General features: G+C 46.3%; 1 protein-coding gene across 3 annotated transcripts; it reads left to right on the top strand.

The window, feature by feature from the left end:
* The first annotated feature begins 252 nt into the window (after nt 1-252).
* ankrd27 (ankyrin repeat domain 27 (VPS9 domain)) lies at nt 253-25,429 on the top strand. 3 transcript variants are annotated; one of them, XM_087844215.1, is made up of 28 exons: nt 253-550; nt 5,257-5,379; nt 7,588-7,698; nt 7,826-8,134; nt 8,739-8,798; nt 11,015-11,068; nt 11,214-11,279; nt 11,552-11,628; nt 12,049-12,170; nt 12,879-12,957; nt 14,408-14,534; nt 14,631-14,723; nt 16,155-16,276; nt 16,940-17,022; nt 17,160-17,275; nt 17,529-17,621; nt 17,755-17,952; nt 18,421-18,531; nt 18,823-18,939; nt 19,113-19,157; nt 19,241-19,357; nt 19,428-19,622; nt 21,331-21,450; nt 21,608-21,781; nt 22,261-22,354; nt 22,475-22,553; nt 23,111-23,174; nt 23,270-25,429. In XM_087844215.1, the coding sequence occupies exons 2-28, from the start codon at nt 5,278-5,280 to the stop codon at nt 23,792-23,794; spliced, it is 3,453 nt and encodes a 1,150-aa protein (XP_087700341.1). In that variant the 5' UTR covers nt 253-550; nt 5,257-5,277; the 3' UTR covers nt 23,795-25,429. The 3 variants fall into 3 exon arrangements, with proteins under 3 accessions (XP_087700341.1, XP_087700342.1, XP_087700340.1); XM_087844216.1 differs by lacking the exon at nt 253-550 and adding an exon at nt 1,799-1,825 and having other exon boundaries at nt 18,421-18,480; XM_087844214.1 differs by lacking the exon at nt 253-550 and adding an exon at nt 1,799-1,825.
* Nucleotides 25,430-26,824: the final 1,395 nt, after the last annotated feature.

Below are 26,824 nucleotides of genomic sequence, written 5' to 3'. Positions count from 1 at the left end.
GGAAATCATTAAATGTGGAGACAGCACTGGGGAAATAAATAAAATTAAGAACAAGCACAAAATAGATAAAATAAAGTGACATAAAAAATAATGCTTGATGAAATGTGTGGTCTTGAGCTCTGATCCTATCAGAGACCTGGAAGTGTGGGTGTAATGATGGTGACGGAGAGCTACAGAAGTTAAAAATGGTGCAGTACACTGCGCTGGCCTGTAGGGGTCGGTGTGAGCCAGTGTGTTTGTGTAGTACACGCACTGGCCAGTAGAGGGCAGTGTGACCCGGTGCGCTTCTCCCCTTTAATTTGTCCACATCAGATCCCATAAATGAAACGTTCGTGTACATGAACGCGTTTCTTCTTCTGTAAAAGTTTTACTTGGACGGAATCGGACTCAGGACGCTATAATCGGCGAATCGGCTCGTTTTAGCAGCTTATTTATCGCAATTCGTCTCGCAAGGTTGATAAGCTCGTACGGCTCCTGGCAGGCTGCTGCTGAGGCTGTTTGGCTTTGACATGCTAAACCCTGGATGACCGAAGGGACTCGTTAATAGCAGGTAAAATCAGTCTTCTTCCAAATCATCACATCTGTTGGCTCAATTCCGTGTTTGGAAACGCTAACGTGTCACTACGCTAAGGCAACAGTAAATCCCCAGGAACGCTAATGCTACAGGCTGTGTTTTTGGTTTTAGCTAGGAGGCTAATTTAAAAACTTAAAGTCCCCGTTTACTGACAGACGCACAAAACCGAACAAACTATTGTTAGATAACGATGGTTAACTTCAGATATTAATTTATCAGAGAGCAGCATAAAACTCCTCCTTGCACCTGTCATGTGAACGGTACCGTGACACAGTTTATTAGCTGCTTCCAGCGCCACGCCAGACTCCATTCACAAAATGTCAAATTTAAGAGTTACGACTTTAGTTTCATTTTAAGTTACCTTCTTGTTTTATGGATATCTATACCACAAAACAGGAAAATACACATTAAATTGTATTTGTTTATCGAAGAAGAACATCTAGGTGTTTACTTGAAACAGATGGGTTGATAACCCAATATAACACAGTAAAAAAATCATAATAGAAAGGGAGAGTATGAGATAATAGGACTTAAAAGAGTGGAAGAAAGCCCTCAGGCCACCTCTGCTAAGTGTGAAGTGCAAGTGTGCCCGTTTAAAGCTGCATTTCGGAGAAACCTGGAATATAAAATCCAAGTCCTTAGAGATGCGAATCAGTTAAAAAGATAAAACACTCCCGATTTGTCTTCTTGTTTTGTGTTGAAATGATCCTACTTTTCCTTATATTCCTTCATGTCTCCTATTCTAGTGGTGAATATTCATACTAAACATGACCAAAGTTTCACTAAGACCAGTGTGTGCATAAACAATCCTACAGCTTGTGAGGGGCAGCCAACCAGAAGGTGGTTGACTTAGAGGGGGCGGAGCTAATACCGCTCATAGGCGAACCAACTAAGCATCCACTCAGGAAAGTGAGTCTGTGAGTCATTGTGTCTTCAGATCAGAGGACTTTGGTGTGACTGGGGTTTATTATCCTGAGTTTGGACGGTGATCTCGGTATTTTGTGATTGTTGGTGATGCTGTTGTTCCCTTCAACCTGAGGCTGAGACATCAGCTGTGAATGTGGCTCAAGCCCGAGTGGACGGACATTCCTCTGTCTGCTGTTTTGCTTCTAGCCTGGGAGGTCACGAGGGTCACGTGATGTTTTTTTCCCAGCATGGAGCTGCTTGGGTGGGGATTTACTGTGTGTGCTGTGCTGAACTGGTTTCCAGTGCGTGTGTGGGAGCTCAGGGAGGATGAAGCTGACCTCTGAGGTGAGTGGATCACCTGCAAGGTGTGAGCGGTCAGTGTAGAGATTTGTAAGAGATCAGAAAATGTTTTAAAATGTATTTTTCTGTCATTAAATAAAAATCTGACTCTTTAATGGGCAGAACTGGTCGTGTTTTCTGTAGAATTGATCTGGTTTGTTGTGGTTTTGGCGCGCAGATGAATGAAGTGTTTTTAAATTAAATTTGGCGCTCATACAGTAACGTTTGTAATCTCATGGATGTGCTGCAGAGTATCATTTCAGTCATCATGTTTTTATCAGACCACTTTCTGTTTTCTTTGTTGGCATTGTTTCTCCTTTTGATGTTCAGGCTAGAAATGGGAAGAATAACAGATGACGTGGATCCCACGCCTTTGTTTTATTAGCTGTGCTGACTTTTTAAAAGGTAAACAGTGTTTTAATAGAAAAACCCTCGGACTCAGCAGCCAAACTTCTTAAAAGAACCAAGAAAAGTGAGCACATTACATCCTTTCTAACAGTTCTGCTGTTTGGGTTGATTTTTACAATTTTATTGTTATATTCTGAAGCCCTGCACGGCCCCTGTAAAGGTACTCGACCTGCTGTTCTTGTTCCAACTGGTGTGCGACTTCTGATGTTCGCGAGAAGGCTTCGAGCTGTTAGGGCTTCTGGATTGTGGAACAACCTGCCTGAGGAAATCTGTCTTCTTTACAATCACTGCTAAAGACTCGGTTACGTCTTAAGACTTCATCTCTGACTGTACAGTTATCATTTTTAATGTTAAAGTTTACGGCAAATACAAACAGAGTGAGCAAGTATGGCTGTTTGGAAGCCTCTTCTCTCTGAAATACAAACACAGCAGCACACCTGGAGGAAACAAACACCTCATCCAGCCGTCAGCACGGTGGAGGAGGGACGATGATCTGAGTGGACCATGAGCTCCTCTGTAGAGTCAGTGTGAGGCCGTGTGTCCCACAGCTGAAGCTCGGACCAAACCGAGTCATCAACAGGACAAAGATCCCAGCACAGCAGCAGATCTGCAACAGAACGACTGAAGAAGAGAAGAACGGAGCTGCTGCAGAGCTCAGAGAGCTGTGCATGAGTCTGAGACCCTTTTGCGTTTCTCTGGTGACGATCTGTGTTCCCTGGGTGAGGTGTAAGAGCTTCACCTCAGGCCGAACACATCTGGCTGATTACACATCTGCCACCTCGGCAAAGGAAATCACACTTTTATAACCTGTGGGAATTTTTAACTTTTCACTTTTCAGACAGAAGATGGAGCATGGTAGTTTTTACTTTCCTTATCAACACAACGACAATGAGACACCAGCTAAATGCAGGCGAGGAGACGACCTGCTTTTTTGTGCATTCTTTCCACAAAACTCCGGTTCCAGCTCACCGATGTGTGGGGGGAAAGTTGTTCATTATTGAATGCATGAACTGAGACAATCAGTTTAGTCCCAAACACATCATTCAGATCCTCACACTGCAGACGCTACAAACAGGGAACGGCTTTTACTTAAGAACTGGACTAAAATACCTGTTTATTGAACTAGCTGCTGATTACTTTTCAATCAGTCGAAACAACGAAAAATAATCAGCTCTGTCACAGTTGGTGCATTCAGTGTTTTACCTTTGAAAGGTTTAGAAAATGTTCCACTTCTTTCAGTAAATCCAGATGCTGTAACAGCAGTTCTAATCAGACAAGCTTGACCAGTGTACACCAGTCTTTTGGTCATTGGTGTGAGTGATGCTGATATGCAATATTTCTTATTTAGTACAATTTTAAAAACAGTTTGGTGATCAGTGGAAGTGTGCAGGGTTAAAGATCAGAAATTAGAGCCTCTTATTGCAGGGCAGCAGCCCGAGCAGAGAAGATCAGCCCCCCAGCCTCCGCCAAGCTCATCTGGGGCTTGTGTGAATGGGTGAATGACTGAATGTAGTCAGGCGTTCCCGGGACAGCCAAGAGACATAATCTCTCCAGTGAGTCCAGGGTTTACCCCGCGGCCTCCTCCCAGTAGGACATGCCTGAAATACTTCACTCAGGAGGTATTCCATCCTAGCCAGGTCCCCAAACCAGCTCAGCGGACTCCTTTCAAGGTGGAGGAGTAGTGGCTCTGCTCCGAGCTCCTCCTGAGTAACTGAACTTCTCGCCCAGGCTCTAAGGAAGAGGCCTCAGAGACTGGGTCAGAAGTGGATAACCTTTAAACCATAGGTGTCAAACTCTGGCCCGCCTAATTACATTTGGCCCGCGAAGCCATACCAAATTACTATTAGAGCTGGCCTACTGGTATTATACAGCTAATATATATATTGTTTAGTATTAAGCTTTGCTTGTTCCATATTCAGTTATTCAGCAAAACTTGTTTGAGTCCATAAGAAAAGATTCATTCTTATATCTAGAGGAAGATTTTTTTTTCAATAAATATTAACGTTAGCCCGCGACCTTGTTCCAGTTGAATTTTGGCCCACTGTGTATTTGAGTTTGACACCCCTGCTTTAAACTCTTTGAAGCTGGAAGACCCCTCCAGCTTTACAGAAGCTTAAAAGAAATTAGCTTTGATAGCATGGGTTTTTTCAAAATAAAAGCGCTGTCAAAAAATCACACCCGGGTTCAAAACGATGCGTCTTCTGTTGAAGGCGACTACAGTCCTGTAACACCTTCAGAGGACTCGCGGTTTACAGCTGCAGGTAAATGGAGTCAAAAGTTCAAACCACCTAACTGCTCACCTCGTCAGGCTCGGTGAATTGTAATTAGACATTAAAGCTCTTATTGGCAGCATTAGTAACTACAGACTCTGGGAGATTTTTCCGAGGCCTCACATCCAGCCTGGCCAGGTTGGAGCGGGTGAAGCTTTGTCTGGATGGAGGATTATTAGATCAATCGTGCTGAAATAAACCAGTTCAATACGAAATGGATCAGCTGAGAGAGAAGCAGCCCTGGTTTCCTCAGATCCATACGTGACCGTGAGCGACTTCTGGGGGGCCTGAACACTGCAGATTGACAGAACGAGATGGGAACATAAGCCCCCCCCACCCACCCCCCACCCCACCACTCCCACCCACATTAGGCTGGAAACTTCTTGTCCGGTGGCCTCAAAGACCATAAATGAGCTTGTTTTCGGGTCTTGTCCTAAGATTCAAATTTGGAGGCATTAAGGAATCATGAGATCTTTTGTCGTTGTTGTTGTTGTTGTTGTTGTTGCTAGGCTTTTCTCAAACATCTATGAGCAGTATTGGCACATGATTATTAACAGGAAACCAGCAGCTGCTCTCAGAGAGGCTGATGTGGACGATTTATTCTCTACAATTATTTATAATCCCCAGAAGATGAGTCCTGACAGGGCTGCACCCCCACGGTCCTCTCCCCACGAAGGCTTTAACTGGTCACATATTTATAAAAGTCCTTGACACGTACTTGGTTGATAATTAATGTTTTTCCTCCTGTCCCGTCTGCAGGATCCAGACCTCCAGCTCCTTATGGCTGTATATGATGAGAACATCCTGAAGAATCCTTTCTACCTGGCCTTGGAGAAGCAGAGACCCGACCTTTGCAGCCAAGTGGCAGAGCTCCACGGCATCGTGAGTTTGACCCTTCATCTCATTTATGTCACCAGACAAGCCCACCTGCATGTATGTGAGGATCAGGTACCGACCATGATATCAGACGGCGATTAATCAGAGAGCGCTCTGTCTGGGTGTCACGTGGCTGTGAATCTGTGGCGTCTATGTTCACTTAGATGATCAATGTTTTTTAAAAATGGGTGGAAATTAAATGTAATAGTAGGTAGGGCTGTTGGATATAGCGATATATATCGGACGACGATATAAAAACGTCTATCGTTTCATTTTACGCTGTCGTTTGTTTCGTGGTGTCGCAAAATAAACTGTTTACGGCAATATTTTTGTTTTGATGTCACTGTAGTGGCTTAAAGTTCTCTCTTTCTCTTATATTTAATATAACCACACTACAGACGGACAAGCACCTGTTTTTATGCGTTGTCGTTAGCAACAACGATGGTAACAGCATCGCGTGTCCGCTTGTTTATGTTCCACATAAACCTTTCACAATAAAGCTCAGGATCCTGTTGAGACTTTTCAAAATAAACTGAATCACGTGAAAGAGCAGATTATTTACGGATGAGAAGTAAAAAAGACGTCAGGTGCTAAAAAGTAAACCTTAGACTCAAACGTTAGAACAGGCTTTTCCCCGCAGCACGCCGTGTAATAAATACAAAGAAAACGGCGCCGTTACAACTTATGTCTAAAAATGTATCGTTTCATGCATCGGTTAAAACACTCGACTCCAGCTACATGACGCGCAGCTGGAAACACTTCACGCAAGTCGAGAGTCACAGGATTTACAGAAAATGTTACATTTTTGTGATTTATATCGTTACCGGGGCGATAGATGTTTTATATCAGGATATGAGATCGTGGTCATATCGCACAGCCCTAATAATAGGAATTGTGAATGGAGGGAACAAGCAGAAGAATTGAGCTTCAGTGACAGGGTGAGGAGCTCAGCTCCATCTGACCCGGCTGCCTCACGGAGGAAGTGATGTCAGGCATGAGACCGCGAGGCAGATCCAGCACACGCCAGAGAGACGGCGCTGCTCGTCTGTGTTAGGAACACATCAGTGTGCAGCTGGAGACCCTCGTATTGCATCGTCTGTCGGTGGCTGTGGGTCTGAGCATCTCTGTCTCTGCTCAGGAAGGTTTGCATTAGTAAAAAACAGGGGGGAGGTGAAAATGAGGAAACGGCACAGAGCTCAAAATAACTGCAGCCTGAATAAGTCCAGGTGTGAGCCGCTGCAGGGTTGAAGGCTGCGCCTACAAACAGCTGAGAGTCACACCAGCTCCTTAAAGCAGGTTAACGATCAGAGTCGGGGACATTATCCCTGTTAAAATGTTTAAATGAAGAAGCGCGTTTCAAACACAGCGACACCTTTACACCACTTCCTGCCTCACTGTGGGTCAGCGTGGTGGTTTCAACGCACTCTGCTGCCATCCCTTCACTCTCGCTGAGTTAGAGGAGCGTTGTTTTGGGGTTGATTTCATTTGGATCTCAGTGAAGCGCAGAGATATCAGATGAGCTGACGAGCTGCAAAGCGGCGCTCTAAACCTCGTTTGAGCTTGTTAAAGATGACGATCGGACGCCTGGAGCGGCAGATGAGAATCAGATGTCTGAACGCCGGCCAGTCGGGTCATCTGCACGCCGTCAAAACATCAGTGGGGGGAAAAAATGCATGTAACTGCATTAAAGCTGTGGTTCGCAGCAGAGCCGGAAAAATCAGTTATTCATGCACATGCTGTGCCTACGTCAGCTTCAGCAGCTGCTCCGGCTCGTGACCGCGTCCTCAGATCCTTAATCATGTGCATTTATTGACTTCATGTGAACATCTTAAAAACAAATGACGCCTGTTTAATGTCAGTGTTTCTGCGCTATTTTCAGACCATCAGATACTCGACTGTGCAGAGAAACACTGTGGAGCCTCGGCTCTGTATGTTAATACTCCCAGCACACCGACGTGCCGTATACTTCACGATAAACATCTATTCTTATAAAAGCGTAAGTGAGTTAGAGGCCAGGAGCCATTTCAGTGCTGTTCATCATCTAACCGCAGTTAATGCAGTGAAGACTCCACTCTTTGTACCATTTGATCCTATTTTCTGCTCCCTAACACAGATCAGACCTTATCTGATTGTCGTTAGCGTGGAAAGGTCGCTCTAAATCTGTGCTGAGTGGTTAATAAATTGAATACCCTGCGTGTTGCCTTGAACCTGCAGGTTCTGGTGCCGTGCTGTGGAAGTTTGACCCTCAGCAGCTACTCGGACTCTCACTTCGACAGCTATGTGCTGCAGCCCGAGGAGGACGGTTATAAGACTGCGGACGGGAAGGTCTGTCTTCAACACAAGCCAGTCTGTGCTGCTCATTGTTGCAGAGGCTGAGTTTAAATGCACCGCTGTCCTACTTTTACAGCCCTAAAAATACAAAAAGAGGCTGTTTTTCCTCTGTGTGTTACAGGAGGTCCGGATCCAGGACAGGCAGGTCCTGCTGGGATCCGGGTTCCCGGCTCCAGTATCGATCCCCATCCTGTTCGAGGAGACCTTCTACAACGACCGGGAGCAAAGCTACAGCATCCTGTGCGTCTCCAGGCCCATGGAGGTGGACCCGAGCCTGTCCGAGGTCAGCACGCCGTCTTCTTACAGCCTGAGGAGCCTGGAGGACGTCAGGGAGTTCCTGGGCCGCCATGCCCAGAAGATGGACAAGCACATCCAGAGCTTCTGTCAGGCCTTCAGGGAGCAGGAGAGGAAGGGACTCCGGCACCACATAGTAGGGACGACAGACACAAAACACAAACCTGGTGATAAACGGACTAGAGTGACAAACGGGGGCTGAAGGAAACAGAGCGCGTCTGACCTAAAATAGCATAATCTGCACATAAAACGGCCTTACAGGTTTCGTCTTTTACCACAGACAGGTTTGCGCTCCCGTGACTCAGATAAGGCAGAAATACTGATGCAATCACAAGGTTTCCCAACCGGTTGGGTGTCTGGTGGTTACCAGGGTCACGACTGATTTGAGCGATGGTTTCCCAGCAGCTACCATCGGTCTCCAGCGTCACTCGCAGCTGGTTGCAGACTCGTCTCGAGGCCTGTTATTGGCAGACAAGTTGATGTCACATGTTTACAGAACTTGTCATTGTACAGCTGCAGCTATCGCCCCCCAGTGGGCATCAAAAAGAGTGCAGGTTTAAGGCTCCTCCACGCTAGCTTCACTTTTTTACTTTGAAAAGTGATTTAATTCATGACAACAATGATGAAAAGAGTGTTCATCTTTTTAGCGTTAATGTGTTTGAATGTTTGAGTCTTTATTGGATTTTTACGTTCGATTTGTTTTTTCCTGCCGAGCTAACAGCTGTTCTGTTTCCTGTCAGGACTCTGTGAACGGTCTTTACACTAAATGTCTTCAGTGTCTGCTGAGAGACTCTCACCTGGTGAGTAGAAACAATCTTTATTTGTCACGTTAAAACTGGCTGAATGAAAATCCGCCTTTCTCTCCGTCATTTGGTGAATATTTATTTCTGGCTTCTTTACTCTTCTATGTCTTTATTATTCGTGTGCTTCTCTGGTGTGCATGGTGGCTCGGTGCGTTCGTGGTTATTCGTGTGATTATCTGACTTTGTTTCATTTGTCCCTCGGCTGCACGATGACATCAAAGCCGTGAGAAACGTGGTCGAGTAACACGGCCGTGCTTTTTGAGCATGTGACTGTCGAAGTTCTCCGTTTCTTTTTAATAAAACTGTGAGCTTGTGTTTGAGCCGATCCTGCCTGAGGGAAGAGCAGCTGATGGAAAGTGCTGATTACTCACAGAGAGGCTGCTGTTTTAGTTTAGCCTGAGCTGGATAAGAGATTGGATCTTTGCACCATACAAAGGACGAGCAGTCAGGATGTTGAATCTGTGGCACCAACTACAGAGGTTTTAGCAAAATCACCTGTATTATAAGGATTCTTATTCAAATCTCTAAAATAACATAAAAAAGGGGAGAAAATGCAGATTTCTGTCACTCATTGTTTCTGCTGTGTGCAAACTTCCCTCACAACGTCCTGTCTTAAGTAGGGATGGGTATCGTTTAGGTTTTATCCGATACCAGTACCAAACCGGTACTTTTGAAACGGTGCCGGTGCTTAAACGGTGCTCAAACCGGTGCTTAAAGAATGGAGAACACAAAATTGGTCCAAAAACCTCTCATGTTCAGCTGTTTTTTTGTAAAAAGATAACAATGTTAGCCTTTTCTGCAGCTATGGGGCATATATGGTATCACTCTTGGCTGGAAGCAGCTTAATCAATGGAAAAAACACAAACTTTGTCCAAAAACCTCTCATGTTTAACTGTTTTCCTCTTTTTCTTTGGTCATTTTAGCCTTTTTGTCCAGGGTGAAGGGAGTATCTGCCATCAAACAAGAAGACAGCCGCATGTAGCTATGATGGTGTTTGCTAGTTCACCTTACATGCATTAATGTAATAACGTGGTTAGCCTACTCAACGTAAATTACACACGAACAACATTAAGCTACTCACGCAGAGAAGAACGGCTGCTGCTGCATCATCATCATCATCATTTCTGCTACACTGGCAGGGCTAGGGGCCAGGACTCTCCTCTTCAGGTTTTTGGGGGATGTTGCTAACTCCGGGCCGATAACAGGCACCACACCCGCAGTAGATGTGCTCGGTGTGAGGTCTCGCAGCAAGCTATCAAATACGGCGCATTTCTCGGCTTTTAAAAAACCGCTATACGTCACCAGGTGTTTCATCAGATTTGAGGTGTTACCTCCTTTGACAGTATCACAGTATCACCTTAAAGCACTTGTTGCAGCTGCTGAGTTTGCATCTTTTGCTGTGAAGTACAGCCAGACTTTGACCGCTTCACCTTGAGCATTTTAATCTGTAGCTCTGCTCTAAAAGAACGTACGTACCTGGACCCGCCTACTATCCTCGGAAACGTAAAATGATTGGCTAGAATCTAAAGTGTGTCACAGCTCAGGAAAAAAAAGCACCGAAATGTGCGCTGCTTTTCGGGCTGGTTACTACCGTTTATGTCAGAACCGGTACCCATCCCTAGTCTTAAGGCAGGAAAACTTTGCTAGCGCTGTCGGAATAATCCCCCAGAACTGAACTTCCCATGAACTCAGACAAACAGCAGGTCTGACGGTGCCTCCTGCACCACCTGCTGCTCACTGATGTGAGTATTTCAATACTCTGCAGGCACAGATGCTCAGCAGTGTGCAGTGAACAATCATCATGACAGTCCAACATCCTTTTTACTGCAGAAGAAGCTCATGTGAGTGTTGCATATAAGCGCGGGCCGTACTGAGTCGGCAGCTGTAGTTCAGAAAAGTCCTGCTTTTGTTAATTCAGGCATTTGTGACCTCGATGCAGTCTGCGCTTCCCTCTTTGTGGGAAATGAAGCGAAACTGCACGTAAACAGAGGAAGCCTTCTGGTGCAACATCATCGCCGTAACTAATGCTTCAAATCAGCTTCCTTTAATCAGCGTGACCTCTGACCTGACGCACAAGCAGGATGTGCTGCGAGTTCCTCTGGACTGGATGATTCGATGATATGTGGCCGCGGCGTCTGCGACTCAGCAGTTTTGGGCCTGATCACATCCTCTAACTCCTTCCTCTTCCCGTGCATGCTTTGTGTTTTCTGCAGAAACTTCTGGCAAAGCAGGAGCTTCAGATGACGCTCCTCAAACAGGCTGTGGAGGTAACGTCTCTCTGGGTTCACTCGTAGACGTTTAAGTTTGCAAGAAAGTCAGATTTCATCAAACACATGCAGGAGCTCCCACAGCTGTCACACATAACTTCCTGCTTTATGTATGAAAACATTGGTTTTCCTCTTCTTTTCCCAGATGTACGTTCATCATGGTATCCATGAATTAATCTTTAACTTTGTGGGAACGCTTGAGGCCAGCCAGGTAGGTCTGAGCTCAGATTTACTCATTAGACGTAACGAGGGAGCGAATAAACCGTCTGTTCGTCCGCTTTCTTCCACCACCAGATCCTGAGTGATCTGCTCACGTGCCTCCTGCATAAACACATCACTCTGGTGTTTTTGCTGCGTGCTGCTGCAGATATAACGTCAAACACACAGTCTGCAGGGATCTTAATATTTCTCCTTCATGCTCTTTATTACTGTGATGACCCCAAAAAGAGGCTTTGACAGTTTCAAAAGTTCCTCTCCCGACAGGACGCTGCCTTCAACAAAACCACCAGGAGTCTGCAGGAGCTGCAGCAGAAAGAGCTGGGAGTCAAACCCGAGTTCAGGTCAGTTGCACACCGGAGCGGCCTTTGAGACCCAGACCTCTGTGCAGCGTCAAATCTGGTTCTGCTGACAGGTTTAAGCAGCGCTTGCTGTTCTGAACACGTTATAGACGATGTTTAAATGTGCAAAATGCCTTCAACGTTTACACGGACCTGATCGTGGCAGTTTTCCAACAGCTTACATAGACAAAGACGATACGTGTTCATGGTTTATGAAGTCAAATTTTATATCAGACTTGTTTTTAAATACGTCCTGGACTTGTTTCAGTGCACCGTGTGATTGGTTCTGTCTCTGTTTTGTAAATTGAATCTGTTGTTTAGCTGTGTGCTTCCTTCCTTTAGCCCGAGCTTCTGAAGCTTTGTGAATGTGTCCGTTCGATGTCTCTGACCCATCGTCTGTCCCCCGTTCTTCTGTCTCTGCAGCATAAACTTGTCTCGGGCTAAAAGAGAGCTGAGCCAGCTCAACCAGCAGACGTCCCCCCTCCTCAAACTGCTCTGCCTGCGTAGAGTCGCGCTGACCGCCACCCAGACCCCGAGACGCACCGGTACTTACTCTGTTGGTTTGTGTGTGCGGAGCTAAAACGAGTGTGTGAGCTCATCGTGTTCGATCGGACCTCTTTTGTAGAAGCAGTTTAAATGTGTGTGTGGAGCTTCAGCGCTCGCTTTAATGGAAGTATGTCACAGCTCGCTGTGAGCGGGTCCCTTGCAGCCTTCGGTGACACCAGGGGCGACCCAGTGTTAGCCAGCTGATTTGAATGCGGTGCAGATCTAATTGAATTTAACGTCAAATTAAACTTCAATTCATGTCGTTTGGACACGTTTGTAGAAAAAGTCCCAAACAGGACCAAAAAAACTGTAAATATCTAATAGTCTTCAATTGGATCACTCTGAGAAAATCACATTAGATCCAGGAGTCTGACAAATGAGACGATTCCTTTATTTTCTCGTGGTAACATAAGAGAAACCACCTTATTAAACGTGTAATGCAGGGAAATACGGGACTCATCAGAGAGCGGCTGTGCGACTCTTGTGTTTCCCTAAAGAAAAGGACAGTACTGACTCTGTGAGCTTCCATTTGTGCAGTTTGCTTTAGTAATCCAAGCTTATTGGATCACGGCAACAACCCCGCTGTCAGCCTGCAGCGCCGAGCTGACGAGAGGCCAGTTTACTCATTAGTGCTGAGCTGAGGGAGAGATGAACGGGAAGAATGACTCTTCAGTTTCCACTCACTGACTGTGTGTCTCCCTCCACAGTGAGCATAGAAGCTGTGAGCGCCGACGACCTGCTGTCTGTCGTCCTCTATCTGCTGGTGAAGACGGAAATCCCCAACTGGTGAGCGAAAGGGGAACTGGCTGCGACCTTTGACCTTCTGTCGTGAATAAAATGCAGAGAAATGAGGGAAAAAATGAGGCTGTGAAAACAAAAAGACGACTCACAGTTTTACAGTTTTGGGTCACCTTGCTAACAGTAGCAAAAACACAACAGCTAACAGGGGCTAACAGTAGCAAAAACACAATGGCTAACAGCAGCAAAAACACAATGGCTAACAGCAGCAAAAACACAACGGCTAACAGCAGCAAAAACACAACGGCTAACAGCAGCAAAAACACAACGGCTAACAGCAGCAAAAACACAACGGCTAACAGCAGCAAAAACACAACGGCTAACAGCAGCAAAAACACAACGGCTAACAGCAGCAAAAACACAACGGCTAACAGCAGCAAAAACACAACGGCTAACAGCAGCAAAAACACAACGGCTAACAGCAGCAAAAACACAACGGCTAACAGCAGCAAAAACACAACGGCTAACAGCAGCAAAAACACAACGGCTAACAGCAGCAAAAACACAACGGCTAACAGGGGCTAACAGCAGCAAAAACACAATAGCTAACAGCAGCAAAAACACAACAGCTAACAGGGGCTAACAAAGGGATAGTATCGCAGCCCTGCTCGGTGTGAAGATACACACAACCATCTAATCGATCTTAGGTGCTGTAATCATTTACAGAAAATAAATCGCCTTCTTGATTCCTGAAACCTGCGCCAAACCGTCACATTCTCCAGGTCTCACATGTGGGCGTGGCTAAACTATAACACTGGCTTCACCCACATTTGTGAAATTTGGAACCATTGGACCAAAAATTCAGTTTTTTAAATTTAACATCTCATTTTGGCAGCGTCTGTGTCAGTTTCATTTATTTTTTTTAGGTTTTGTGGGTCACACTTTCCTCTTGCAGGTTAAATCAGATGCTTTTGAGCTTTCGATAACGGGCGTGCCCACGATGCCACGGTACAGAAAGTTGCTATAATTGGAATTTATATTTTCTAATGTGCCGCAAACTTCACAACCTGGAGACATTTTAATATTAAAAACATCTCGAGCGGTTCCTGTGTTTGTTCTGCAGCAGAACCTGCTCAGTCTGAACTCTGCAGCGCCCCCTATGAGGCAGGAGGTGAAGTTTTTGCGTTTACTGCTCTGTGCAGCTGAGGACACGGACCGGTGGCCTCCAATAGTGACTTTAACAATCAATGTTAATGTTTTATGATCAAATGCATAATTTTTTATTGCAATATTTGATTACTTTATTGAATTCATAATGTTTGTTGACAGTAAACTGTCCACAGCGCGTGATTTTTTTTTTTTCCTCTATAAATAAGCACAATTAATCTTCCAATGAAAGGAAGCCTAACTGGAGGCTGCTGAGGATGATCTATAGTTATGAAACATCATTTGGGTTAATACAGATGTAGCTGGAAGATCTAATTTGTCTATTCTTCAGGATGGCCAACCTGAGCTACATCAGGAACTTCTGCTTCAGCCACTCGAGTAAAGATGAGCTCAGCTACTGTCTGAGCACCTTCGAGGCGGCGGTGGAGTACATCAACCTGGGGAAGCTGCAGAACTCTGTGAGACACAAACACACCGCTGTCATATCTCAGCAGCTGCTTCACTGTGCTGGAGATCATCCATGTGTTTTCTCCTGTTTTTGCCTCCTTCCTCAGGGCTCTGGTGAGCTCAGCGACAAGGCGCTGTTCAAGGAGAGGATGAGTCTGCTGACTCAGGGTGTAGCCACGCCCATTAATTGTCTGTTTGAGGTGAGCTGCAGCCCGAGACGTTAGCAGATGTCCCATAAAAGATCAGCATGATGTATAAAACGGCTCCCACACGATGTGTATTTGTTTTTTTTGTACAGTAGGATGCTGATGCTGTGAATGTTTTTACAGATCCTTCGAGGTCCAATTCAGTTTGAAGGAGAAGGAATTTAAGAGAGTGAAATAAAAACTGTTATTTGGCACTTACAATCTTCAGCTCTGTTCCCTCTGTTGGCATTTCTTGTGTTTATGTTCATTATGTTTCCTGGTGTTTTCCAGGCCATAAAAGTGATTTAAATGTGTAGTAACTATTTTTGGGGGTTATTTTTATATTGTACATAGATCAGAGTAATTACATCTTCCAAGAAGCTGATACATTCAGATAAACTTATAATTAATCTGTTAAAAATACATAGGAGTGTGTTTGTGGAAGCCGTCATATCCCCTCACCATATTTGAGTACAGTGGCCAGGAAGGACACCCCCCCCCCCCCCCCCCCTCTAACACCTGAATACAAGCTAACGTATCAGATTGTTAGCTTGAGGGTCCTAAGAAAAACCCACTTTCCCTCAGATAAACAGTGTGATTACATTCTCACATGATATGAAAGTTTATTCACTAAGTGTCAGTTACATCCACTTTATAGAAACCTTCGCTGACAGCAGCAAAAACACAGCAGCTAACAGGGGCTAACAGTAGCAAAAACACAATAGCTAACAGCAGCAAAAACACAGCAGCTAACAGGGGCTAACAGTAGCAAAAACACTAGCTAACAGCAGCAAAAACACAACAGCTAACAGCAGCAAAAACACAACAGCTAACAGAGGCTAACAGTAGCAAAAACACTAGCTAACAGTAGCAAAAACACTAGCTAACAGTAGCAAAAACACTAGCTAACAGTAGCAAAAACACTAGCTAACAGAGGCTAACAGCAGCAAAAACACAATAGCTAACAGAGGCTAACAGCAGCAAAAACACAATAGCTAACAGCAGCAAAAACACAATAGCTAACAGAGGCTAACAGCAGCAAAAACACAATAGCTAACAGCAGCAAAAACACAGCAGCTTACCAACAGAAAGGTTTACCTCAGTAACACTGTCAGCAGTCAAAAGTGACTCCTGACTCCTCCAGAGTAAATAAAGGTGGACGCTTCTCACCCAGCATTGACAGCTGAGGTAAACAGCAGACAGATGTGGGTTGCATCTGGATGGATCCACTCCCCAAACAGTGATAGCAACATGCTCGCTGGCTGCGGCTGTTATGGGGTACGCTCTGAAAGTCTGAATTTAATGTTTTTGATCTCTCTTGGCTAACATGTTTATCCTATACCCTCCACTATACCAAAGAACACTCATTTGACGGCAATCTGCAGTCTTCTGACATCTAGTGGCGAGATTTTGCTAATGCTCAGTTTGCTCCTGTGTGTTTTGTAGCACATAGCAAATGGAAATGAAGAGGAGGTTGAACGCCTGCTGAGTGATGGAGAGGCCGATGAAGATGTGAAGATGTGTCATCCTCTCTGCTCCTGTGACCTCTGTGACCTCCAGCTGTCCGGGTCAGTGTCCAGACTCACATAGACAAACACGCAGAGGTACAGAGAGTACGTCAAAGCATTCACATGAAAATAACGAAGAATAAAGAAGAGTAAAGGCTCCACGGTACAGATTTGATATGACCTGCCTGGAGTTTATGACACACTGATTATTGACTGTGAAGCTGGAAATTCCCTCTAAGGCTGACTTTGCCTTTGCACATATGCAGAGAAAAACTGATGTGATGCCTGATGCTGATCATCACTTCCCCTTTTCTCCATTTTTTTTTTTTGTGCATCAGAGCTTCGAATCAGGATTAAAAACCATTTGTATTTTCACTTCCCACTGAAACCCCCAGACACACACACACACTCACACTAAAAGTGTATTTCAGACCGTTATGCAATGGCCCATTAAAAATGAAAATACTCAAAAATGTAGCTGCACCACAAACGCTGTGCAGTCCTGTTAGCTAAAGTGAGGCCTAGGAGAAAGCGCCACCTGTCGGCCACACCCACCTGTCGCAGCTGAAGCTCTGAAGTAATAATCAGACGGCAGAGTCTGATTGAGCCTCACTGGTTACTTCCTGAAAGCTCCCTCTAACCTTTGACCAATAAGCTCCTTGTTTAACGCGTTCAGCCATTATTGACCGTAGACTGACTCTGAGTGTTGGCGCCATGTTTCAGGCGGCTCAACGACCCGTCCGTCGTCACGCCGTTCTCCAGAGATGACCGGGGTTACACTCCTCTGCATGTCGCTGCTCACTGCGGTGAGTGGCTGCTAACGCGCAGTGACCCAACATGAGTTTGTTTAATACTGCGAGGCATAATTTATATATAAACAGTATTAACTGACCTGTGTGTGTGTGTGTGTGTGTGTGTGTGTGTGTGTGTGTGTGTGTGGCAGGTCAGTCCCAGCTGATCGACATACTGGTGCATAAAGGAGCTCAGGTCAACGCCACAGACTACCACGCCCTCACACCGCTGCACCTGGCGTGTCAGCGCGGATACCAGGGAGTAACGGTGAGCACGCGCAGAAAACTAAAATCCGCAGATTTAAATAAAAAAACTGAACTTAGACGGTCTGTTAGTGCAGTGACCTCACAGCAGCCATGTTATTGGTCAGATAAAAATGTCATTAAAATGCTCCATAAGGTTCGAGCAGCACAAACACGGCGCAGAGGTCCAGCTCAGAGACTCCAGGTAAAGGTAATGAACACTCCAGAGGAGGAGAACATTACAACAAATGATGTCCTTCTTTGTGTCTGTTGTCCAGCTGCTGCTGCTGCACTACAAGGCCAACACGGAGGCTCAGGACAACAACGGCAACACGCCGCTGCACCTCGCCTGCATGTACGGACACGAGGACGTACGTCGCCGCTCTCTTTGTTATGTCCTCACATTTCATCCTTCTAAATGCTCCAGTTGGTTTGAACCCACCGGGTTCGTCTGTTCCAGTAAATAACTCAGCATGTTCGTAAGTAACAAATGCTGTGTGTCAGTGTGTGAAGGCCTTGGTGTACTATGATGTCCAAACGTGCCGTCTGGACCTGTTGAACGACAAAGGCGACACGGCGCTGCACATGGCGTCGCGCTGGGGCTACGAGGGCATCATCCAAGTGCTCCTGGAGAACGGCGCGAGCACCCACATCCTCAACAAGAGCAAGGAGTCGCCGCTGCAGTGCGCCCTGAACTCCAAGGTCAGCGACACTCGATTGTGCCAGAACATGCAGAGGACGCTTCCACACTGTGTGGGTGCTGGTTTGAGTCCATTACCCCACAGCTGTGGTAGCATGATGAGGATAGCAGCTCCTGATCTCACAGGAAAGAATAAGTGTCACGGCTCCCATCACAGCTAATCTGATCAGCTGCTGTCGATGGGTCGACTGATCCTCTTTCTCCAGTCTGTCCACTAAACCAGCTTCAGATACATTTTAAAATCAGATGTTTGTTTCATCTCTGCTCTGGGCAGTACCACAGGTCTGCATCAGGCCCCCAGGCTCTGGATTTTAGCCCTGCAGAGTCTCTGAGTCATGTTCACTCAGCCTTTCTTGCATGATAAAGGTTTTTCAAATAATGTAAACAGATGTTTCAGGTGCTCCCTGAAACATATTGGTTTCACGGTGCACATACTGTAAAATTAACGCGTTGTTCATGTCTTCCTGCAGATCCTCATGCAGCTGCAGTCCACTCAGAACGGCCGGAAGCGCTGCGGCAGCGGCGTCGACGTGAGTCTCATCTGCACTCGCGCTCGCATCGGACAGATCTCCAACATCACAGTGAATATTGTCAAAATCCACGTGACAAAAGTGTAATTAAATACAAAAAGGTTTCCTCGCGAGACAGAGCGGCTGCATGTTTAAGTAGTTCTAGTGAAACCTGGAACTACTTTTGAACTGAGCGAATGTTCGCAGTCCTGGCTCTGCGTCCTCTCTGGTTTCACCGCGCATGTTTGAAACGTTCACCCTGGTGGTCACATTTGACCTGCATCCACACACTAAAGCTAAACTGTGTTAGCATTGGGAGTATTTGGAGGCTGGTTGTGTTTTCAGCTCTTTTCTGTCTCTCAGTCTCCCAGCCGCTCGCCTCTGGCCTCAGACTGCAGCAGCCGCCGCTCCTCCGTCTCCAGCACCTCCTCCCTGGGCTCGGAGGTCAAACCAGAGGGAGAACGGGTCCGACACAGAGAGGTGAGCGCTGACCTCGCCGCACAGGAAAAACAACAACATTGCTCAGAACTTAGCTAGCACCAATAATCAATCAAACTTTATTTCTGAGAAAGCGTTCATGTAGGTCGGTGCAGCTCCGAGCACCAAAGAAGAAGAAAACGTTGGTGTCTGACGCCTCTGTGTTTGACTGACAGGTGGAGAAGCTGCTGCGAGCCGTGGCAGACGCCGACGTGGAGATGGTGAGTCTTCTGCGTTTGTGCTGAACGCTGATCGCGTTCCCTCGATGGGAAACGTGACGCCGTCTGCTCATCCTGTTTCTCAGGTGCGTTACCTGTTGGAGTGGATGGATGAGGAAGAGGAGGATGAGGGAGAAGTGCGGCCGGAGGCTCCGCTTTGCCACCCTCTGTGTCAGTGCCCAAACTGCGCTCCCGCTCAGAAGGTACGCCGGCGGCCCGGGCAGCAGCGTGGATGCGACGCCATTTCCATTAAACTCTCTGATCTTCCCGCAGCTATCGGTGCAGCAGGCGGGAACTCTCGGCGTAAACAGCTGCAACGTCGACGGCTTCACGCCTCTCCACGTCGCCGCCCTCCACGGACACTTGATGCTGGCCACCCTGCTGATCCGCCACGGGGCCAACGTGAACGCCCGCACCAACCAGAGCGCCACGCCGCTTCACCTGGCTTGCCAGAACAGCCACATCCCGGTATGTGATAAGGGAAAAGTGAAGGTGTGAGCTTTCCGTGCACAGGATGTAAACATGGAAAAATTGGCTACATTTTCAGGAAGTTTTGGCTGATGTTAGTTAGTTTTTTCTTTAGTTTTGTTAGAGAGTTATCTCTGGAATGCTGGGATGATAGCTCCCTCAGGATTTAAACTCTGGTCAGAGAGTGATGTCCGGATATACTTTAATGGAAATTAACAGCAGCTCAACAGTACAGCAGTAGGCATACTTAACGAATGTGGGAGGGGTGGACAGACGTGTGGTTCTGAATAACAAGAAACAAGGAGAAACAATTGTCACATGTAAATATAACAATCGTCACTTACCAACATCATGCCAATATAATGAACTGTAACACAAATAATCAGCTGAATGCTCTGACATAAGAAAGTCCCACAATCCTATTTGAACAGACAGGAAACAAGAATATCCGCATATCTCAGGCAACAGAAAAGACCATAAGCCCCCAAATTAGGAAAGGTCAGCAATTATATGGTCTTCAGTGCCCTCTAGTGGCTAAATAACCCAACTGCGGTGCACAGATCCAACCCGCAACAAATGCTACGGTGGTCAAATGCCTCTATCAATCTCGATAAATCTCCTAGCATAAACCCCCTGTAATTAACGTCAAACTACAACCCGTGCTATAAGTGGAAATGGACTCGTAGAACTGGAGGGATTTTGACTCACATTTGCACAGGAACGCACACGGCTGGAGATCGCTATTCCCCCGCACTCATGGAGAAAAACATGCCTAGTGCTCCTCGGACTCGTGATACGGCAGGACCGTCGTAAAAGTTGACGTCATCACTGAAGCAAACAGTAAGAACAAAGTGGAACTTATTGGCAGAAATTAACACTGCACTTATAGCGATGCGATTGAAATATAAGGAGACTTTCGAACAAGTTTTAAAAAAGTTACTCAAATTTTGATGAAAACGTCACATAAGGAGCAGCAGCAGCAGATCTCCAGGTTACGCTGCTGTTTGGTAAAAACATGCTTAGATTAGCCTGATGTGCTGCAGATCTTCACTGTTTTCCAGAAACAAACTGGTGCCCGTCCTATAACTATCTTATAGCCAATATTAAAGAAAGACAGGCAACATCAACACTGAGGCAGTGACGTCAGAGACTTCAGGACACCAACAGCTGCAGATGTTGCCTCAGATTCAGTAAACTGCAGGACACGTGTCCACCTGCAGAGCTTTAGTTCACAGCATGCTCATTGTTGGATGTTCTGGATATCACCCAGAGGAAATAGAAGTTATGCAATGGGCACAACGACGGACTCAAACGTGAACAATCAGAAAGTCAGACTGCAGAGCAAAAAGCTTGAAGTTCATTTGTTGCACTCAGTCCTTCGCTCGTGTCGCCGAGCAGAGAAACTGCTCAGAAAGAGGAGTCCAAGCGTCAGCTTCAGGTGCCGCTCAGAGGTTTTCTCCTCACTGAGGGGAAACGTGAGCTGTTTATTCTGCACGGTCACTTTCTCTAATTTCACCTTGCAGCCTGTTTCTGCAGGGGTTGTACTTTCTTAGACGCCGGTGTAGAGCTGAGCGGTGAAAACACAGTCGGTCTGTCTGCGACTGGGACCCGGCTAATTGCTGGTGACCACTACAGTGGTGTGTGTGTGTGATTTTATTGTCGTCGTTGTGAAGGATGAAGTCATTCTGAGTGTCATGGTGATGTTTAGGTGGTGAGGTTTCTGCTGGAGTGCAACGCCAAGCTGAATAAAAAGGATCACTATGGCAACACGCCGCTGATCCACGCCTGCCTGCGTGGAAATCTGGACACAGCCACCGTCCTGTTACAGGTAAACACACACACACACACTCCTCGTGCCTATGGTACGACAACTTTTCTCCGTGCCCCTGGTACACTGCGCAGAAACACCTTGCCCCACACACACACACACACACACACACACACACACACACACTGACATTAACCCTGAAAGTGTGTGTTCACAGAGTAATGCGTTGGTGAACGTGGCGAACCTTCAGGGGAACACGGCGCTCCATGAGGCAGTGCGGGGCGGGCATCTGGCGCTGGTGGAGCTGTTGCTGAGGGGCGGAACCTCTCCTGGCATCAGGAACAAGAGGCAGAGGACGCCGCTGGACTGCGCCTACGAGCTGGGCGGAAAGGTCGTGGAGCTCGCGCTGAATCTGAGGACCCACGGGGTCCTGATGTCAGCGTCGTGGCGTCGCTCCGTCTCAGTGACCAGGCCGACTCCACGGTGCTGACATCAGGGCTCCTTGCAGGTCCCACGCCGATGCTGATGTCTGATACGTGATTTTAAAATCATAAATATGTGATGAGCATGAAACTGCACAGCTAGCATGAAAGTAAACCCGCTCGACTCCAAATGTATATCTTTGGACTGTGCTAGGGTAGCTTTGCATGATTCACAGCTCAAAATAATCCAAATGTGTGTAACTGGAGCTCAGTGCCAACACAGAGCTTAAACGCCTTGTTGACCTTGCAGTGGCTGGTGGACAATTCATGATCTGCTGAATATGAGAAGTATAAACTTTGGAGTCGTTCCTGGGGGGTTCTCCAGCAGCTGTTCGCTCTTCATCGCTGCACCGTCGTGCAAGACTTATATTCCTGTTGTCTTGTGCAGAACACTGAAATCCTGCGAGCTCTGCAGAAAGCGTCCGGACTCTCCCCTGATGATGAACCGATCAAACTCCTCTCCGTCCCCAAAGGAGCTCTGGGTAACTAACACCAGCAATAAGTCCTACAGAGCAGGCTTTACTTAAATGTCATTCATTAGAGTGGGGACTGTGATCCACAGCCGTGTAATCAGGATTGTTTCTGTGCTTTTGCTCTTCCAGCTCATTCCTTCGTGCAGCGTCTGAGGCTGCAGGATAACTCCAACAACAGGAAGCAGAAGCTGGCTCAGTCCATCAGCAGGTACGCCGCCAACAAGCCACGAATCCTTTTTCACGATGTGGTCACAAGAAACCATCGCACTCATCAATGATTCACGATGCAAAATTCTTAGAAAGTATTTGAGAGTTTGTTTTTTTCCTCGTTTTAATCTCAGAGGATATTCAGGCTTATTTCTCAGGAATATTCTGAGATTAGAACAGAAGAACAAACTGAGGAGGCCGAGCTGAAGATGCTCAGGTCTTCGTTGGGAGGGAGGAGGATGGATCAGAGTCGGAGAGGCTGAGATGGTTTGAGCGTGTGCAGAGGAGGGAGGGTGGAGCTGGAGCTCAGAGGAGGTTCATGGATGTAGTGAAGGAGGACGTGCAGATGATGCGCTGTGGCGCCCCCTGGAGGAAGCAGCTGCAGGATTAGATTAAAAGAAAGTTGTGATTTATTCCACTTTATTTCTGAGTGCATTTCACAGACGTTTGCAGCTTTAGTCTGAGAGAATTTATTTATCTCATGAATGTATGACTTTCACCTTCCACCATCGACCCTCGGCCACATGTTTCTTTCCTTTTCCCCACCTGCACCTTCAGGATGCAGCAGATGAGGAAGGGTTCTTCAGGTTCTCCACCCAGGTGTTCTCCAAACCTCAGCCAGGTACTCGCGTCTTACTCTCTCATGTATTTTGGTTTTTCTCGGTGTTTCCGGTCTGGAGCAGGACGGACTTTAGTTCTGCTGCCGTTTCGTTGCAGGTGAATCCGGACAGGTGGAGGCTGAGGCGAGGAGAGACGGTGGCGGTCAGCAACCCCACGGGAAGCCTCAAAGAGCGGCGCCTGGCTCGCTCTCACACCCTGGACACCGGCGCGCACACGCCGGAGCGAACGCTGACTGTGGCTGACCCGACAGACGTCGCGTGCGCTCCTGAACTACCCGACGGCGCCGGATCTCTCTCCACCGACGCCTCCAGCTGCAGCACGGGCAGCGAGACCTCGCCGTCCACGCCGTCAACTACATCATCGCAGGTCGACGGCTCGGCCGACGTCCCGCTCGCAAACATCCTGTCTGCTCAGTCGGACCCCGAAAGCCAGACCGACCGAGATTTACACGCAGACTCTTCTGACGGCCGCCGTCGGCCTGGCGAGGAAGCTGAAGGCTTACCGTCAGAGCACGGGGATGAAGACTCCACCCCTTATCCCCTTAACCTGCCCTCCCCGACCCAGAGCGAAAGAGTCGAAGAGAGCAACGCCAATCAGCAGCCAGAAGCCAGCGCGCAGTGATGCAGGGAGCGTGACGTGCAGACGAGCAGCAAGAAGACCGAAAGAAAAGCACACGAGACTCGTATCAACCAAACGTCCTCTCGCTGCAGCGCGTCGGGTTTTATTTGTCCCGCTCGCAGGTTTCTGCGTCCTCAGACAAACTGAAAGGGCGTCAGAGACGGCCCTGACTCAGAAACCTGGATCAGGTTTAACCCGCACAGGCTCGGCGGCGCTCGTCTCCCTTTTTACTCGTTAACATTAACTGGAAGCTGCGTTTCTTCCACCGACAGGTTTCTGAACTTTGTTTTTCCGATGTTTGAAAACTGCTCGGCCCTTTTGTGTGGAGGCGAGCGAGATCCGAACCATCCTCGCGCAGGGAACTCTTTACATTGAGCTCCAACACAAACATCTCAGCTAAGTTTAAAGCACTTTCTACTTCCAGCCTTCAGAGAAAAAGGGATGCAAGCTGCTTTCATTGCTGTTCGAATGTCCTCACTTTAGTTTGTGCTGCTGCTCTGTGACTTTTTTACTTTGGTTTAATCAGGATGATTTTATTTTATTTAGGAGCTCCGTGTGTCTCCTTGTCCGCTGCTGAACCTCGCTGCGAGCTTTTATCCAGCTTTTATCCGCCGGCTGTTTTCCAAATCAAAGTGTTTGAAGGATTTCCGTCATTTTACCGGCGCTGATGATGTTTGAGCGCCAACATTAAAACCGCCCCCTCGAGTGGAGAGTGAGCCACGTTTATAGTTTGGTAGAAAAACTGTATGTATCTGAATACTGTAAGGCTTAACCCGATGGGCGTGGCTTCTTTTGCAGAGAAGGTCACTGAACTGGACCTGTGGACTGTTTGTGCTCATCACAAACTCTCGTGTGACCATAAACTCATCAGGAAGTGTTACTGACTCGGTTTCCTGTACAGGAAGTCTTTTTGCGTCGCCCCCTGCTGGTCGTTAGAACAAATGCACCTTAACGCACTTCAGCGTTGACTTTCCTACGGCCATGTTTTTTTATGCTATGACGTCCGTGGTGATAATTTAGCGTTTCAGCCTCTCGGCCAAATCCGTGCACAAAGAAAACGTGACAGCGGCCACAAACGTGGCGTGCGAGCGTTTCTAAACGGTCTTTGGTCAGAAGTCAGAGCTCCATCAGCTCAGGTGGTTTATTAACCTTCAGTAAGGACGTCGAGAACCGAACCAAACTGTCGGAGCTTCCTCTTGATGCAAATGAAATCATGACATCAGCGAACACAAACTGACTGAACGACTGAAAACTACAACAAATCAGTCAGATTTTTATCCCTCTGTCAGATTAATTTACTTCATGAAACGGTTGTAGTTACCTGATGAAACGAGCGCGTCTGTCCTGCTGTTTAATGTTTCATATTTGTGGTTTTGACGGTTTTACTCGAGTCGATTTGATGGTTATGAGCGGAGTGCTCATCAGTGACACTGTTTCCTGTCGCCCTCACACAGGAACCACCTTTATGTTTGAACTTCGTCTGAGCGTCAAAGCCGAGTCTTAATGATGATGTGAATGTGCCTTATTTAATTTAAACCCAAATAAACAATAAACCTGCGATTTAGACAAATGACAGCTGGTGTTGTTTTTGTTTCTCAGTGTTGAAGCCGGTCTGTGCTGCTTTTCTGTCACGTTCTCATTAAGATGAGCTGATAATCAAACCAGACGGGACTTCCTGGTCCGAGGGCCCCGGGGTCCAGTGTAATTATTAATAATAAAGATTTAATTATTTTGAATCATTCAGAGCTGCTTGAGCAGGTTTGGATGGTTGGCCTCAAATATTTCAGGTGGAAATGAGCAGAATAGATTTAATCTGCAGAAAAAGAGTTGCAGATGATTAATGTGATTGTTTGGTTAATGAATTTTAAAAAGCAGAGATGTTTTAAATGAAAGGTGGCAGCTGCACCTGTGTTTTTCATTTAGCAAATGGAACAAAGTTCAGCTTTTGGCGCTTTGCACCAAATCATTTTCCTGCAAGTTTCAACAGGTGTCGTTACAGCGATGAAGGGAACAGCTTTGAGCGGGGAGGTCCTTCTTTGGTTTCACGTGAAATCTGAGCTGCGGTGTTCAGGACAGCTGTGAGAAGAGCTGGAGACGTTTAAGTCTGACTTGACACGGCCACAGGAGGTTGGACCGAAAAAGGCCAGAAAAAGGTGGTTTGAGTGTTTTAACAAAGAACAAAATGTTTCCAAGACTGTAAAGCGTCCAGACTTCCACTCATTTATCTTTGAAACAGTGTTGGTCAAGTTACTTGAAAAAAGTAATCAGCAACTAATTACTGATTACTTCCCCAAAAAAGTAATCTCGTTACTTTACTGATTACTTATTTTCAAAAGTAATTAATTACTTAGTTACTTTTTAAAAACACGATTTACAACCTGAATAGGTGATAAAGTGATAGATCTTTCAGCCCAATTCTACTTTTTCTGCATAATCATCATACAAAATGTAATCAAATGGAAAAGTCTCTTTTTAAAACTTGTTTTATTAGTTTTAATCTTTTAACTTTATGCATCAAGCAAACATTTAATTATATGCAACATTCTCTGACTGGAAGAAATTAGTTTAATATTTAAACCTATTTTCTGCACATTCCAGCACATAAAATAAAATATTTTGTGTGTTTACACTCAGTCTTTCAAATAGATGCAAGTAAAACACAGCAGAAAATAAATAAAGTCAAAGACTAGCGGTCCTGTTGCTCTATTTTCACCTGTAAAGCAGGAGTGGGGTAGGCGGAGGTTTACCCTGGTGCAGGTGTGCAGCGGTCAGTGGAAGAATCCGCGAGTTTCTCTGTGAGTTTCCCATTACGTCGTAGCTACTCGGTGCTTGTTTGGAAGTTTAGGGGTTTTTTGCTGTAAAAAGAAGTTTTCTTCATAATGTCCTCCTGATTTCCATACAGCTGTGGTCCTCAGGGGTCAGAAATGTCCCCACTTCATTTGAATGTTTTTTAAAGTATAAATTGTCAATCAATTCAGTGTTACATCTTAGTTTTAGGATAAAGGTCACTCTTTCGAGGATGCCAATGTTCAC

Source organism: Neolamprologus brichardi, chromosome 7, assembly GCF_056152115.1.
Source record: "Neolamprologus brichardi isolate AB-2024 chromosome 7, ASM5615211v1, whole genome shotgun sequence".
In the NCBI taxonomy this organism is placed as follows: domain Eukaryota; kingdom Metazoa; phylum Chordata; class Actinopteri; order Cichliformes; family Cichlidae; genus Neolamprologus; species Neolamprologus brichardi.
The sequence above is the reverse complement of the archived record's forward strand: the minus strand, read 5'-3'. Positions and strand labels throughout refer to the sequence as shown.

Coding starts and splice junctions, on each gene's coding strand:
- ankrd27 (XM_087844214.1), top strand. Junction 12,171..12,878: donor CCAGACCCCGAGACGCACCG/GTACTTACTCTG, acceptor CTCCCTCCACAG/TGAGCATAGAAGCTGTGAGC. Junction 14,535..14,630: donor TGGGGAAGCTGCAGAACTCT/GTGAGACACAAA, acceptor CTCCTTCCTCAG/GGCTCTGGTGAGCTCAGCGA.